The following is a 17745-nucleotide window of genomic DNA, read 5'->3' as shown; positions in this document are numbered from 1 at the left end:
ACGCGCTCTCCGTGATTGCTGTGTCCTAAGGACACAGCTGATCACGTGATGTGGTAAAGGCCAATCACAGCGGCTTTTTACCATGTGATCAGCCATGTCCAATGACACGCTGATCACCGGGAAATGCATTTGCCGGGTCTTGGCTGCACTTTCATCACGCTATCAGAATGTGTGGAAAGTACTGCCGAGAACCAGCAGTTATCAAAGCAGGGGTCGGCCCCGATGATCAGTGCCACCCAACAGTTACGCCCACCTGTGGCCAGCAGTGCCACCCACCAGTGCTGCCTCATCAACGCACATCAGTGTTGCTAAATTACCAGTTTACCAAATGTTATAATATAAACAGACTTTTATTCATTATGAGCTATTTTGTGGTTTATCGAGCAAAAAGTAAAACACACAGCAGCAAGTCAATACCACCCAAAGAAAGCTCTATTTGTCTGAAAAAACTGATATAAATTTAAGATGGGTACAATGTGGCATGACCGCACAATTGTCATTCAAAGGGTAACAGTGCAGAAAGATGAAAATTGGCCAGGACAGGAAGGGGGTAGGAGTACCCAGTAGGCAAGTGGTTAATATCATTGACCCATCAATACCCAGGAGCTAATGTACAGATAAGTAGCATGTGCACCAAGTGAGATTCTGCTAGGCCCCACCCACAAAATTGCAATTACCTGTCCCTCACATGTTATAAACATATTTGCAATGGCCACAGTTACTGTACATATAAGGATCATCTCCTCAGTTGAGAACTGTGCTCTCGCCATGTCCAAATGCCAATAAGGTTATCAAAATTTTCAACCAACACAAAACCTCCAACCACTTCTCATCCACTTACACTCCCCACAACCACTTCCGGGTGCGCGCGCACGTGATGACGGACTTCCAGGATAGCCGTTCATGCGCCATGCGGACACCTGTTTGGTGCTTATTTGTTTGCAATCGCGCATTTTTATGTGCGGCTATGATAGCTTTCGCAAATGTGTGTTTCTTATTGATTTGTTTTTTTTAACCTTGGCTAATATTTGTTGCCAAAGGCCAAAAATCAACAAAGTGTGGACTATTTTATTACTGTAAATCGAATTGTAGAAAACCTGTAGCTGGCTGCACAGTGAATGTGACATTCATTAGTACATAATATTGTGGTGCAAGTGGGTTTTTTTTTTTTGGTTTTGAAAAAGCCAGTTTGCACACACTTGCATATTCACGCTCTTACAAGCTACATTTGAGCAGATTATATAAGTATACAAAGTAACTATTAAGGTTGTTCATATATTGAACATAAAATAAACACAAAAACATCGGTCAAACATTTATTGATCAAATATATCGTCATTTATTTGGTCAGCAGGAACAAGTAGGTACAGTCAATATCTTGGTGAGTCACAAAAATAGGATTGATGTGGCAAAAATAAAACACTCCTGCTCATAAGAGCTTACAATCTAAAGATACTTCTAGTGAACTGTGTGTGCTCAGGTTATAGCAGGAAACAAAGGGGAAGATGAATCAAGTAACATTTTCATGCACATAGGATTTACTTACACAATCACGTAGTATAAAGATCCATTCAAAAAAAAAAGTCTTCAGATCAAAATATCAAGAAAACAAAGCATGTGAAAAAAAACCCTCCCACCTCTACAAATCCCCTCCCACCTCTACAAATCCCCTACACATACATTTGTCAGCAGGTTTGTAAGAAAAATGCATTTGAGTCTAAATAAGCAAGCAAAATTAAAACAAGAGCAGATTTTAAACAAAACGATAGACATGTGTGAGGCTTTCAATGCAAAAAGAAAAAACACAATCATTGTGCAATAACACACAAACACTTTACAAGGCCAAAAATATGCAAACATTTCCAGCCCACTTCCAAACACAGCCTGGGTGGTGTCTGGGGCAATTCAGCACAAAATCTCTTCTTCCCCCAAACCACTACAAGCAAGGACTTAGTCACAAACCACCCGGCCTAGTAACAGGCCAAATCACTCCCTACTGCACATCTTTATATAAGCTAGGTTGTATTTGGAGCGTGCCAAACAAGGCCCCACACCCAATGAAGCCACACCCACCACTGACCTTAGTTTGGTCAGTGAAAGTGTTTTCACCTGATGAATCCGCTTCCTACCTGCATTAACCCTTGGTATACAGGCCCCACAAATCAGAAAGAAATATACAGTGAAATGTACGTGTGCAGCATACAACAGAACATTGAGCAGGGATGTGAAAGGGAACCCCAATTGGAACCTTTATTGCTACTATGGTCACAATTCCCTCCAGATTCTCGCATGAGTTAAGACAGTCACATGACCACATCTTGTATGCAATACTGAAAATGACAAATCGATTTGACTAGTATGGTGAATTTCCCATCAATTGGTAAAACACTCCAGAAATCAAACATCACCAAACATTACACTCTGGGCAAAGCTGATTTACAAATCCTGCGACTTACAGTAAAGTTGACCATTTTAATGCAATTTTCAAGACATCTGACACAGATCTCTATGCAAATTGCCACTAAAGTAGTACATGTACTACTATAGAAATCAGTGTTTGAAACGCACCCATGTGGTCACTCTAATAGCAGACAATAGGGTGCGACTTTGCAGACGATTTACAACTTGCATGTTGTGCAAATCACATGCCAAGTCCCACTCAATGTGCACGCTATTGGAGCGTTCATATTGTTGTGGTTCAAACTTGGTTGGAGCCGCAAGTAATAATAGAGTAATGAATACACTACTTTTCATGCAATTTGCTGAGAGATCGGTGTCGATTGTCTTGCAAATTGCACTTGAAATCACCATGTACCCTAACTTTGAAATCATGCAACTTCTATGCAAGTCACATGATGTGACTGTGGTGTCAATAACACCACTTAGAAATCTGCTTTAATGTGACCGGGTAGCCCCCAGTAACATTGTTTGCGATTGCCATGCAATTGGCATTACAGGCGACTTGCAAATCGTAGACCAAGTCGCACCCTATTGGCCACTGTAGGCTCTGTTCACATCCAATTGGATTGTGAACTCGTGCAACTTCACTGTAAGTTGGGCAATTGCCGCATCGGATTAGATGTGACAGTGGTGTTAGCCCCCAGTAACATTGTGTGCAATTTGCCATGCAAAGGGCAAGTTGCTGGCCATGCCAATTGCATGACAAGTCGCATCCAGGGTGTGCAATTTCAGGTGCGATTTGTGAATTGACATGGTACCTGATATTGGATATAATGAATGTGAATGTGAGTGTATTAACGTACGCCATTTGTTGCAGTGAGAGTTCAAAGGTATTTGAAGATTTTGGCCATTTATTAGCAATTTAACATCTAGACTCAAATAGAAATCGCAATGCTACACACAATTGAAAACACAACTAGTTAGTAATTCTCTAGAAAACACAGTAAAATTGGCAACTTAAACAGTCATTTTCATTTGCATATAGTGTGAACGAAGCAGGAGAATTAACAAAGGAAATAAATCTTTGAAGGCGTGCGGTCTGCTTTGCATTTGGTGGAAAAATCCATACCAGTATTTGTGACAAGTTTGATGTGTGGATTCACCAACCAAGTCTTTTCTCTCTCGCTCACTCTTCTTTGTCTCACTGGCTCGCTCTTCTCTCTCGCTCACTCTTCTGTATGTCTCTCTTTATCACTCTTCAGTATGTTTTTCTCGCTCACTCTTCTTCATCTCACTGGCTCGCTCTTCTCTCTCTCTGTCAGCTCTTTGCTTGCCAAATCCTTCACAAAAGTGGGTTGAGTGTAAACCATCATTATCAAATCTATTAGTGCTCCAGGCTCTTATCTTACCCCATTGTATGACATTCACATAAGGTGCAGCTTTGAAGGTGTTTCAACAGACAAGGCCTCATTCTAATTCACATTTTAGGGATCACTTAGACAGAAAGCAAAGATGTTGCCAGAACATCTATTTGAAGACAGCCACACACGGAGATCATACTACTTCCTTGCCGTGGTTGGGATTCAAACCGACAACCCTAGAGTTGTGAGGCAGCAGTGCTAACCACTAATCCACGGAGCTACATTGCTAATCCTGCCTGTATTTCTGTGCTGTGAATCAATCCTAGGTCCCTGGGCAAGTTCAGTGTAACTACCAGATATCTCCAATGTGACACAAATGTTGTGCTATGTTGCCAATTCACATGTATGATGGTTCTATGTATCCCAATACAAAGGATTGCAATACTAATACAGGCGTACCTCGGTTTACCAATGCCTCAGGGAACGTCATATTTGGGGTACAAATGCCAAACCATTTCAGTTAATTGGTCTGTTTACAAATGTTTGAATAATTTGGTATGGGCATGTGGCCTGGTATGGTTCAGGAGGGGGGGAGGCGCTCGCTTGTCCCCCCCCCTTTCCTGACCTGCTGGGCTGCATGCTCAGATAAGTATCTGTTATGGATTTTGGGGGGTACCCCATGCTGTTTTTTATTTAATTTCAGCGTGGAGTTACCCCTTAACATCCATACGAGACCCGAAGGGCTTAGTATGGATGGGAGGGGGGACCCCACGCCGGGTTTTTTACAAATTGTTTATAATTCCCTGCAATACTTTTACATCAACTGTCAGTGGGGAACTCCGCCGACAGCTGAAACATGAGCGCTGCATTGGTTTTCGCTACTAAAATGCTGCATGAGTTGATAACATAACTCATGCGGGATTGTAGGAGCGACAGCCATGTGTTAATGTTTCAACTGTCAGCGGGGTTCCCCACTGACAGCTGAATGTAAAAAAAAAAAAAAAAAAAAGCGTGGGGTCCCCCCTCCCATCCATACCAAGCCCTTCGGATCTGGTATGGATATTAAGGGGGAACTCCACGCTGAAATAAAAAAAAACAGCTTGGGGATCCCCCCAAAATCCATACCAGACCCTTATCCGAGCATGCAGCCCGGCAGGTCAAAAAAGGGGGGGGGACGAGCGAGCGCCCCCCCTCCTGAACTATACCAGGCCACCTGCCCTCAACATGGGGGGGTGCTTTGGGGAAGGGGGGCTCCCCCCCAAAGCACCTTGTCCCCATGTTAATGGGGACAAGGGCCTCTTCCGTTATTGGGATAATTGGTCAGCCATTTTTTGGGATTTTAGCATATTTTGTTTACCAGTAAAGTTGAAAATTTTTTGTTCCAAATTTACTGATAAAAAAAATGTGCCAAAATCCCGAAAAACAGCTGACCAATTAACCCACTAACGGCCCGAAAATCGTTCGATTTTCTTTTCGGCAGAAAAATCGGCCGATTTTAGACCCATCTATGGCCTGCTTTACATGGGTCTAAAATCGTCCGCAAAAAAAATCGGCTGATTTTCAGCCCGTTAGTGGGTTAATTGGTCAGCCATTTTTGGGGATTTTGCAACTTTTTTTAATTGGTAAATTTGGATAAAAATTGGCCGATTTTGCAGATCGGCCGATTTTAGCTGCAATGATCGGCAAATTGGCTGATCTTTTAACAGATAAATAATCTGCACATGAGCCATGACCTGCAAGAAAAAGAATAAAAAAAAAGAATAAGAAAAAGAAAAATGCAGGCCTTAGATGGGGCGAAAACTGACCGTTTTAAAAAAAAAAAATCGGTTGTTCAATGGGCCGACGTTACCACCAATGGCAAAAAAATTGTTCGATTTTCGCCCCATCTACGGCCTGCAAATATAATAGCGAAGTAATTACTTCTGTCCCTGCAGAGAGCTGCGCTATTATATTTGACATTAAAAAGTATAAAGGTTGCAACATTGTATCTATTTGTATCCGAATAAAAACATCTATATCCGGAATGGATACAAATGGATACAATGTTGCAGTCTCTATACTTTTTAATGTCAAATATAATAGCGGAGCTCTCTGCAGGGACAGAAGGAATGTTTCAGCTGTCATCGGGGTTTCCCACTGACAGCTGAATTTTAAATTATTTCCGTGAATTAAATAAATAATAAAAAAAACAGCGTGGGTCCCCCCTCTCATCCATACCAAGCCCTTCAGGTCTGGTATGGGTATTAAGGGGGAACTCCACGCTGAAATTTTAAAAAAAAACAGCGTGGGTCCCCCTCAATATCCATACCAGACCCTTATCCGAGCATGCAGCCCGGCAGGTCAGGAAAGGGGGGGGACGAGCAAGCGCCCCCCCCCCTCCTGAACCATACCAGGCCACATGCCCTTAACATGGGGGGTGCTTTGAGGCAGGGGGGGCTCCCCCCCCCAAAGCACCTTGTCCCCATGTTGATGAGGACAAGGGCCTCTTCCCCACAACCCTGGCCGGTGGTTGTGGGGGTCTGCGGGCGGGGGGCTTATCAGAATCTGGAAGCCCCCTTTAACAAGGGGGCCCCCAGATCCCGGCCCCCCCCCTACGTGAACGAGTCTGCGGTACATGGTCCCGCAGACTCCTTCACAAAAAAACTAAGTGTGGTGTAAAAAAAACACAGTACAGGGTCTTTGACAAGTCCTTTATTAAAACAATGTCCCCCGAAGTAGATCCAACGTCAATCACGGCGGCGGCGGCAGGGACCCGAAAAAAGAAAAAAAAAAAAGGTTCCGCTCCCGTCGGAGGCTTCCAGCCTAGTGAAGAAGAGGCTAGCTGACAGTTCTTATATAGGTATGGGGCGGGGCCAGCCGGGCACATCATCCCCGCCCCTTACCTATTTGAGAAATGTCAGCCTGTCTCTCCGCTGAGGCCAACTAGCTGAATGCAGGAGACAGTCTGACATTTCTTATATAGCTATGGGGCGGGGCCAGCCGGGAACAGCAAGCATGTGACATGGGGCGGGTCACTCGGATGATGTCCCCGGCTGGCCCCGCCCCATAGCTATATAAGAAATGTCAGACTGTCTCCTGCATTCAGCTAGTTAGCCTCAGCGGAGAGACAGGGTGACATTTCTCAAATAGGTAAGGGGCGGGGATGATGTGCCCGGCTGGCCCCGCCCCATACCTATATAAGAACTGTCAGCTAGCCTCTTCTTCACATGGCTGGAAGCCTCCGACGGGAGCGGAACCTTTTTTTTTTTTTCTTTTTTCGGGTCCCTGCCGCCGCCGCCGTGATTGACGTTGGATCTACTTCGGGGGACATTGTTTTAATAAAGGACTTGTCAAAGACCCTGTACTGTGTTTTTTTTACACCACACTTTTTTTTTTTGTGAAGGAGTCTGCGGGAGCATCTACCGCAGACTCGTTCACGTAGGGGGGGGGCCGGGATCTGGGGGCCCCCTTGTTAAAGGGGGCTTCCAGATTCTGATAAGCCCCCCGCCCGCAGACCCCCACAACCACCGGCCAGGGTTGTGGGGAAGAGGCCCTTGTCCTCATCAACATGGGGACAAGGTGCTTTGGGGGGGGGAGCCCCCCTGCCTCAAAGCACCCCCCCATGTTGAGGGCATGTGGCCTGGTATGGTTCAGGAGGGGGGGGGGCGCTCGCTCGTCCCCCCCCTTTCCTGACCTGCCGGGCTGCATGCTCGGATAAGGGTCTGGTATGGATATTGAGGGGGACCCACGCTGTTTTTTTTTTTAAATTACAGCGTGGAGTTCCCCCTTAATATCCATACCAGACCTGAAGGGCTTGGTATGGATGAGAGGGGGGACCCACGCTGTTTTTTTTTTTTTTTTTTTTATTGTGGACCTTTATTTTTACATTCAGCTGTCAAAATAAATATTATCTAGACCTTTGAAATAAGTAAAATCATTACAGAAATAATTATAAAGGATAAGAAACAAAAATAGAATCACTAGAACTAAGGAAATCTAGTTAGATTACATGAAGATATGCCGAGTGCTGTTTATTAAACACAATAGACGCGAGCGAGTGCCGGCTCTCAGAGGAATCCACAATCAGATTCACTATTAGTCAGTGGCTAAAAAGCAAACGCCCATGGCAGAGGACTAAAATGTGTTCTGCACATGCTCAGTTGTATCTGCCAAAGACACTGCACGGGCTTCTAGATTTTTACTGTGTCGATTTCCTTGAAAAAAACGATTTTTAACACATTTTAAATTTTTTTGGAAATAGCAGATATTGTTTAAAGTGAAGTCCTGATATTTGGCAAAGCAAATTTCTAAGTGAACATGTCTCTGCAGTGATTTTTCATGGTTTTAGACTTGCTTCTTAGCAAGTCTGTTTTGTGAGTCTGATTCCGGGCGTGTGTCTTTTTGTGAATTAGATTGGGCATCTGCTTATGGGCTCTGCTCAATAGTGAATTAGGTTGCAGGGTAAAAAATGACGGAAGCCCATGAAAATTGGGCTTAAGCCCATAAATATGCGCCCACGCCCAATAGTGAATCAGGGCCCGTATGTCTGCACCTCGGCCTTCTTTGTTTCTATGATATCCTTATCCTTGTTCCAGTATTCAGCATCGGGTCTCCCGAACTCCGTCTTCGGGATGAAATAGCCGACATCGCTGTCAAAGTAGACGAACTCCTCCCCGTTGTAGAACACTCTGTACAGAAATCTCACCCTCTGAGTGCCGTTCATGAAGTGACATTCAAACTTCTCTTCCACAACATAATCGGCGGATCCTGTGAAGGAAGAGCGGAGAGGTTACGGCGGGCTGGTGTACAATGGGTGTCATCTCAGGGGACCCCGATCTATGTGACAGACACGGCCCGGGGATCCACTAACACCGAGGGGGGAGACCTGACCTGTCGGCCACCAGTAGCAGTTTCCGCACCCCATGAAAACCTGCCCACCCTGTGCCTTCCGAGCATGCGCCTTACAAGCAAGCAATCAGAGAAATGGGCGAGCGCTGACCTGGCTCCTCAGGAGAACATGGAACCTCAGGGGCGGGAGCTGAACGACTCACACTGGGGAATACAGAGCGAGGACACTGTGCAGACTGATGTCTACTAACAGAGCCAAGGGGAGGACACAGGAGGTCAAGGTCATCATTATCCACAGAGCAGCCAGGCGGAGATAGAGCCCCACAGCTACTGGCGAGGAGAGTCACAATGAACCCCTCAGTAGCCAGGCACCTTCATTATGTAACCCACCGGCCACTACTGGAATCCCACTGGTTATTATACAACTTTCATTTCTTACAGTCAGGAGGATGGGGGTCTGTCAGTGGGGGAGGGGTTTCGATGAGTGCAGAATATTTCTGCCTGCATTATCAGAGGAGATATAGAGGGGGTGCGCAATATCCTGTCCCACATTACATAGAGGAATTATGGGGGGCCTCATTGCATATAGAGGAGATATAGAGGGGGTGTGCAATATCATGGCCCACATTATATATAGAGGACATATAATGGGGGTGCGCAATATCATGGCCCACTTTACATATTGAGATATAAAGGGGGTGCGCAATATCATGGCTCACATTACATATACAGGAGATATAGAGGGGGTGCTCAATATCTTGAACAGTATTACATACAGAGGAGATATAGAGGGGGTACGCAATATCATGGCCTACATTACGTATAGATGAGATAAAAGGGGGTGCGCAATATCATGGCTCACAACATATAGAGGGGGTGCGCAATATCATGGACATTATTACATACAGAGGAGATATAGAGGGGGTGCGCAATATCATTGCCCGCATTACATACAGAGGAGATATAGAAAGGATGCGCAATATCATGGCCTGCATTACATATAGAGGAGATATAACGGGGGGTGCGCAATATCATGCACAGTATTACATAGGAGATATAGATGGGGTGCGCAATATCATGGCCCGCATTATATATAGAGGAGAAATAGAGGGGGTGCGCAATATCATGGCCCACATTACATATAGAGGGGGTGCGCAATATCATGGCCCGCATTACATATAGAGGAGATATAGAGGGGATACACAGTATCATGGCCCGTATTACATATAGAGGAGATATAGAGGGGGTGCGCAATATCATGACCCACATTAAATATGGAGGAGATATAAAGGGAGTGCGCAATATCATGACCAGCATTACATATGGAGGAGATATAAAGCGGTGTGCAATATCATGGCCCGCAGCACATATAAAGGAGATATAGAGGGGGTGTGCAATATGATGGCCTGCATTACATTTAGAGGAGATATAGAGGAGATGCGTAATATCATGGCCCTCATTACATATAGAGGGGGTGCGCAATATCATGGCCTGCATTACAGTTAGAGGAGATATAGAGGAGGTGTGCAATATCATGGCCCACATTACATAGAGAGATATAAAGGGGGTGCGCAATATCATGGCCTGCATTAAGTATAGAGAAGATATAGAGGGGATGTGCAATATCATGACCCGCATTACATATAGAGGGAGTGCGCAATATCATGGCTTGCATTACATATAGAGGAGATATAGAGGGAGTGCGCAATATAATGGCCCGCATTACATATACAGGAGATATAAATTGGGTGCACAATATCATGCCCCACATTACCTATAAAGAAGATATAACGGGGGTGTGCAATATCATGGCCCTCACATATAGAGGAGATATTGAGGGGGTGCACAATATCATGGTCCGCATTACATATAGAGGGGGTGCGCAAGATCATGGTCTGCATTACATATAGAGGAGATATGCAGTGGGTGCACAATATCATGGCCCGCATTACATATTGAGGAGATATAGAAGGGGTGCGCAATATCATGGCCCGCATTATATATACAGGACATTTAATGGAGGTGCGCAATATCATGGCCTACATTACATATAGAGGAGCTATATAGGGGGTGCGCAATATCGTGGCCTTCATTACATATAGAGGGTGTGCGCAATATCATGGCAGGCATTACATTTAGAGGAGATATGCAGGGGTGTGCAATATCATGGCCCGCATTACATATAGAGAAGATATAGAGGGGGTGCACAATATCATGGCCCACATTACATATAGACGGGATGTGCAATATCATGGCCCACATTACATATAGAGGGGGTGCGCAATATCATGACCTGCATGACATTGAGGAGATATAGAGAGCATTATATATCCAGGATGTATAATGGGGGGTGCGCAATATCATTGCCTACATTACATATAGAGGGGGTGCGCAATACCATGGCCCTCATTGCATATAGAGAAGATATTGAGCGGGTGCGCAATATTATGGCCCACATTACATATTAGAGGGGAATGCGCAAGATCATGGCCCACAGCACATATAAAGGAGATATAGAGGGGGTGAGCAATATCATAGCCCGCATTACATATAGAGGAGATATAAAGGGGTGCGCAATATCATGGCCCACATTACATATAGAGGAGATATAAAGGGGTGCACAATATCATGACCTGCATTACATTTAGAGGAGATATAGAGGAGGTGCGCAACATCATGGACCGCATTACATATAGACGGGGGTGCGCAATATCATGGCCTGCATTACAGTTAGAAGAGATATAGATATGTGCAATATCATAGCCCTCATTACATATAGAGAAGATATTGAGCGGGTGTGCAATATCATGGCCCACATTACATATAGAGGGGGTGCGCAAGATCATGGCCCGCATAACATTTAGAGGAGATGTAAAGGGGTGCGCAATATCATGGCACGCATTACATATAGAGGAGATATAAAGGGGTGCGCAATATCATGGCCCACATTACATATAGAGGGGTGTGCAATATCATGGCCTGCATTACATATAGAGAAGATATAGAGGGGGTGCGCAACATCATGACCCGCCTGACATATGAAGTAGATATAGAAAGGGTGCGCAATATCATGGCCCGCATTATATGTAGAGGAGATATAAAGGGAGTGCGCAATATCATGGCCCTCATTACATATAGAGGAGATATAGAGGGGGTGCGCAATATCATGACCTACATTACATATAGAGGGGGTGCGCAAATTTAATGGCCCGCATTACATATAGAGAAGATATAGAGGGGGTGCGCAATATCATGGCCCACATAACATATAGAGGAGATATAAAGGGCGTGTGCAATATCATGGCCCACATTACATATAGAGGGGGTGCGCAATATCATGGCCCGCATTACATATAGAGGGGTTGCGCAATTTCATGGCCCGCATTACATATGCAGGAGATATAGAGGGGGTGCGCAATATCATGACCCGCATTACATATAGATGGGATATAGAGGGGGTGCGCAATATCATGGTCTGCCTTACATATGGAGGAGATATAGGGGGTGTGCAATATCATGGCCCGCTTTACATATGGAGGAGATATAGAGGGGGTGCGCAATATCATGGCCTGCATTACATATGGAGGAGATATAGAGGGTGTGCATAATATCATGGCCTGCATTACATATATAGAAGATATAGAGGGAGTGCACAATACCATGGCCTGCCTTACATATAGAGGAGATATACAGGGGGTGCGCAATATCATGGCCCACTTTACATATAGAGGGGGTGCGCAATATCATCGCCCGCATTACATATAGAGGGGGTGTGCAATATCATGGCCTGCTTTATATATGGAGGACATATAATGGGGGTGCGCAATATCATGGCCCACTTTACATATTGCAGAGATATAAAGGTGGTGCGCAATATCATGGCTCACATTACATATAGAGAAGATATAGAGGGGGTGCGCAATATCATGGCCCGCATTACATATAGAGGAGATACAGAGGGGATGTGCAATATCATGGCCTGCATTACATATAGAGAAGATATAAAGGGGGTGCACAATATCATGGTTCGCATTACATATAGAGGGGGTGTGCAATATCATGGCCCACATTATATATAGAGGACATATAATGGGGGTGCGCAATATCTGGCCAATGATTCACAGCCAGGACCTGCTGATCAGCTGTGTCCAATCACTGCCCGGAGCCCTGTGTTGGTAAACATCTTGGAGAGGGAACAATCTCTCTGTTTCTCATCTCATTTCTTTTCTAGTAATAAGCAGCATATTGTACACACATTACACTTAGGCATACATATATTTAACCCTTTGATCTCCCTAGATATTAGCCCCTTCCCAACCAGTGTTATTAGTACAGTGACAGTATATATTATTATCAATGATCACTATAGTAATATCACTGGTGATGTCAGTGGCAGTTAGTTCCCCCCAGCATCAGTTAGCATCAGATTGCCTGCCGAACTATCAGTCCCTTTATAAGTCGCTGATCATTGCCATTAGTATTATAAAAGTAAAACAAATTCCAGTATATACAGTATACCATAGTTTGTAGGCGCTATAACTTTCACACAAACCAATCAATATACACTTGCTGGGATTTTGTAAAATCAAAAACATGTAGAAGAATACAGTTTGTACAAAATTTATTAAGAGATTTTATTTATTTTTTTATTGGATACGTAGCAGAAAGTAAAAAAAAATGTTTTTTTTGTTTTTTTTTAAATTTGAATCTATTTTCCTTTATATTGCAAAAAATAAAAAACCCCAGTGGTGATCAAATACCACCAAAAGAAAGTTCTATTTGTGTGAAAAAAAATTGTATAAATTTTGCTTGGGTACAGAGTTGCATGACTGCAATTGCCAGTTAAAATAGCACAGTGCCGAATAGCAAGAAATGGCCTTGTCTTGGACAAGGAGGTAACCAGATCTCAAGTGTTACATTGGAAGCAAAATGACAGCTTCCAGCATCTTCATTCTTTCTGTATTTCATTTATCTATACCAGACCCTTATCCTAGGTAAGCATCTGATAGAGATGTAAAAGGTGTAAAAGGATAGGTTCACCTTTGGGAACATGTTACATGTTCCCAACGCTGCAGCTGTAGCCCGCTGCCCCCTTGTTCTCCTCGACAATAGTACAGGGAGAAGTTCCCCGTACAAGCTGTCACATTTTGAAAAAAAATCACAGCTGTGTGGGGCTCGCCTAGCGTATCCATTGCATCCACCTGGGGTTCCAGTGCTCTCACCACAAACACCAGTATTTTCCATTTGAGGCAGGACGAATAAAGTCCACATCTTTGGTCCCCCCAGCATATGCAGATCTGATGGAAAACATCCATGTGTAGGCAGGGGTGTATTTACCACAGGACAAACAAGGCACTTGCCTAGGGCGGAATTTTTCAGGGGGGCAGCTCCACCCCCCGAAAGAAGAGATGAAAGAAGGGAAACATGCAGCATGGGGACCAGGTGGGATCTGAGAGAGGCTGCGGGCTTCTTGATGGTGTATGCAGAGCCTGACTCTTGGGATGTCTGCGGCTGTGAAGATGAGTGTCTACACTCTCTCACTGAGGTGGGGTGGGGGATTACCAGTGTATGGGGGGTGGTGGTAGTGGAAGGCTCTCTTGGGTGGGGGAAAATGGGGTGTTGTTGGTCAATGTCAGGCTCTTCATGGGGTAGGTGGGTGTTGGTCAGTGTTAGGGTCCTTCCGTGGTGGTGGTGGGGAGGCGATTTTTGTATTGTCTAGGGCAGCATGAAACCTAAATACACCACTGTGTGTAAGGACCACTCCCCCTGATCCATTGTCTGCTTACTTAGGTAATCTGTCAGCCAATTCTTGGTGCCTAGGTTGTGCACGGCGGAGAGGACTAGAATGTGCTGTTCCGCCCATTACAAAATGCATGATGCCTACAGTGCTACTGCTGCTCTGCTCATTCCGCCTTGGTGATTGACATAGGCCACATAGACACCAGAAAATCCATCTGATGAAAACTAGCCACTACCAAATGAATGGAATCCATCCTGTACTTCTGCACCTGCACGAAGCAATTCAAGGCCATGGAGGTCAGAAAATCAGATTAAACCCGGCCTTCTTTGGAACTGTGGAGAGGTTGGAGTTAAACCGCTGGAACCATGTTGGCACAGCAGATCCTGCACCATTCTGCACAGGGCCCAAAAGGCATGATTGCAAAGGGCCAACATTGGAGGGAAAAAGTTTCTGTGGTGGATAGGAAAGAAATTCTATCCTGTCTCCAGCCACAACCAGTTGCTTGGAATGAGGGAGGTCCATGGGCCTGGAAAACAACCCCCACCCTGGAAACGGTTGGGGACAAACCTTTTTACTAAAGAGGACGTGTCTCCAGGGTTCGTGGACATGGAGTCCAGGAGCACTTGGCACCACCCACTGGGGCCTTGAAGGGCATAAAGCCCTTGTAAAGGAGCCTGAGGAACAAAAAAGCTTCTTGTGGGCAGTAAAGAAAGGCCCGGACTTCCATTGCAGTTCAATCCCTTCATTGGCCTGTGGGAGGAAGGTACTCTTGCCTTGCAGCATCCAAGGATGCATCACAAATGTACTTCAGGGCTTGCACCAACTGGTCCACCAAATCCATGTACACCTGACCCACTCGTCTGGTGGACAAACTTTACTACAGAACTTTGGCCCATTCGATAAATATCTTAGACACCACGGCCATGACCAACACAAGCTGCAACACCAACCCCGCAATGGTAAAGACAGATTGGACGACAGATTCTACCCAGCGGTCTGCAAGATTCTTAGAGGAGGGAGACTACTCCACCATTATCATGGCGGCTTCATTCACCCTCAAAATAGGGGGATCACCACAGGAGGCAAGGTCCACTTCTTCAGAAGAGACTCCTCAAAGGGGTAAAGCACTTTGGAACCACAAAAGTGCTCCAGATGTTCCCAATCTTTGTATATAAACTTATCAAAGTATGCTGGGTAAGGTAAAACCTTAACTGACCTGCTTGTGCAAACCAAAGAGGATAGTCAGGTCATTGGCAGCAGAGCCCTCAATTTTAAGCAACTCTTGCAGAGAAATAATCAGTGCAGAGGCAGAGGACTTGACCTTGCTGTCCGAGGAATCAAGGAAGCATCTTCAGGGCCCACAGAAAATGCAGAGCCTGCAGTGGTGGAGCCAGACTTGGGCTCACAAAAATCCGAATATGCAGGTGACGGCAGGGGGTTTTTCCTTCTGCCTGAACACTGCCTCCACAAAAAATATGAATGGCTCCAGGACTGGTGTCAGCATATGTAAGGGGACAGAGTACCTGTCATCTCCATAAAGGGATTAAGAAGGAACGCACGTGCCTAAAACTCCATATGGCCCACCCACTCAAGAAGGGCATTGGCAAAAATTACAGTTGCAAGAAAAAGTATGTGAACCCCTTGGGAGTTCCTGGGAGTGCCTGGAGTTTGCATGTTGTGCCTGTGTGGGTTTTCTCCGGTTTCCTCCCACACTCTAAAGACATGCTGTTAGGTTAATTGGATCGTGTCAAAATTGGCCCTAATATGTGTATGTATGAATGTAAGTTAGAGACCTTAGATTGTACGCCCCCTTGAGGGTTCAGGACTGATGTGAATTTACAACATATACAGTTGCAAGAAAAAGTATGTGAACCCCTTGGGATTACGTGGCGTTTTGCATGAATTGGGCATAAAATGTGCTCTGAACGTCATCTAAGTCACAACAATAGAAGAACACAGTCTGCTGAACATAATACTACACAAACATTAGATGTTGCCATGGTTTAATTGCACATAACATGTAAACATTCACAGTGCAGGGAGGAAAAAGTATGTGAGGCCCTAGCTTAATGACTTCTCCCAGAGCTAATTGGAGCCAGGAGTGAGCCAACCTTGACTCCAATCAGTGTGATGATATTGGATGTGTTGCTGACAGCTGTCCTGCCCTTAAAAAACACACACCTGTTTTGGGTTTACTGGTTTCAAGAAGCACTGTCTGATGTGAACCATGCCTCGCAGAAAAGAGCTCTCAGAAGACCTACGATCAAGAATTGTTGACTTGCATGAAGCTGGAAAGGGTTAGAAAAGTATCGTCAAAAGTCTTGATGTTCATGTGTCCACGGTAAGACAGACTGTCTACAAATGGAAAGTTTAGCACTGTTGCTACTCTTTACTGCATGAGGTAAAGAAGAATCCCAGAGTGTCAGCTAAAGACCTACAGAAATCTCTGGCACATGCTAACATTTTTGTTGACACATCTACAATAAGGAAAACCTTAAACAAGAATGGAGTACTTGGGAGGACACCACGGAGGAAGCCATTGCTGTCCAAAAAGAATATTGCAGCACGTTTGAAGTTTGCAAAAGAGCACCTGGATGTTCCACAGCACTACTGGCAAAATATACTGCGGACAGATGAAACCAAGATTGAGTTGTTTGGGAAGAACACACAACACTATGTGTGGAGAAAAAAAGGCACAGCACACCAACATCAAAACCTCATCCCCACTGTAAAACATGGCGAAGGGAGCATCATGGTTTGGGGCTGTTTTGCTGCCCCTGGGCCTGGACGGATTGTTGTCATTGATGGGAAAATGAATTCCAGAGTTTATCAAGACATTTTGCAGGAAAAAGTACGACCATCTGTCTGCCAACTGAAGCTCCGCAGAGGATGGGTGATGCAACAGGACAATGACCCAAAGCATACAAGTAATTCAACAAAACAATGGCTGCAACAGCACAGAATACGCCTTCTGGAGTGGCCCAGTCAGAGTCCTGACCTCAACCCCATTGAAATGCTGTGGCATGACCTTAAGAGAGCGATTCACACCAGACATCCCAAGAATATTGCTACACTGAAACAGTTTTGTGAAGAGGAGTGGTCCAAAATGACTCCAGATCGTTGTGCAGGTCTGATCTGCAACTACAGGAAACGTTTGGTTGAGGTTATTGCTGCCAAAAGGAGGGTCAACCAGTTATTAAGTCCAAAGGTTCACATACTTTTTCCTCCCTGCACTGTGAATGTTTACATGTTATGTGCAATTAAACCATGGCAACATCTAATGTTTGTGTAGTATTATGTTCAGCAGACTGTGTTCTTCTATTGTTGTGACTTAGATGACGTTCAGAGCACATTTTATGCAAAACTCCACGTAATCCTAAGGGGTTCACATACTTTTTCTTGCAACTGTAGGACACC

The 17745-nt window shown here is 44.8% G+C and overlaps 1 protein-coding gene across 1 annotated transcript in view; it reads right to left on the bottom strand.

Annotated features, from left to right (window-relative positions):
• Positions 1-17745, bottom strand: part of LOC149441564 (H-2 class II histocompatibility antigen, E-S beta chain-like) — a 146180-nt gene that overhangs the window by 106283 nt on the left and 22152 nt on the right. Inside the window, exon 2 of the mRNA XM_089657160.1 lies at positions 8283-8507. Within this exon, the coding sequence (XP_089513286.1) occupies positions 8283-8507 (225 nt within the window). The remainder of the gene's footprint in view (positions 1-8282; positions 8508-17745) is intronic.

Source organism: Staurois parvus, unplaced genomic scaffold (assembly GCF_062004578.1).
Source record: "Staurois parvus isolate SC_StPar_1 unplaced genomic scaffold, SC_StPar_1.0 ptg000973l, whole genome shotgun sequence".
NCBI classification, from domain to species: Eukaryota; Metazoa; Chordata; class Amphibia; order Anura; family Ranidae; genus Staurois; species Staurois parvus.
Note: the sequence above shows the minus strand (reverse complement) of the source record. Positions and strands in the feature narration are given on the sequence as shown.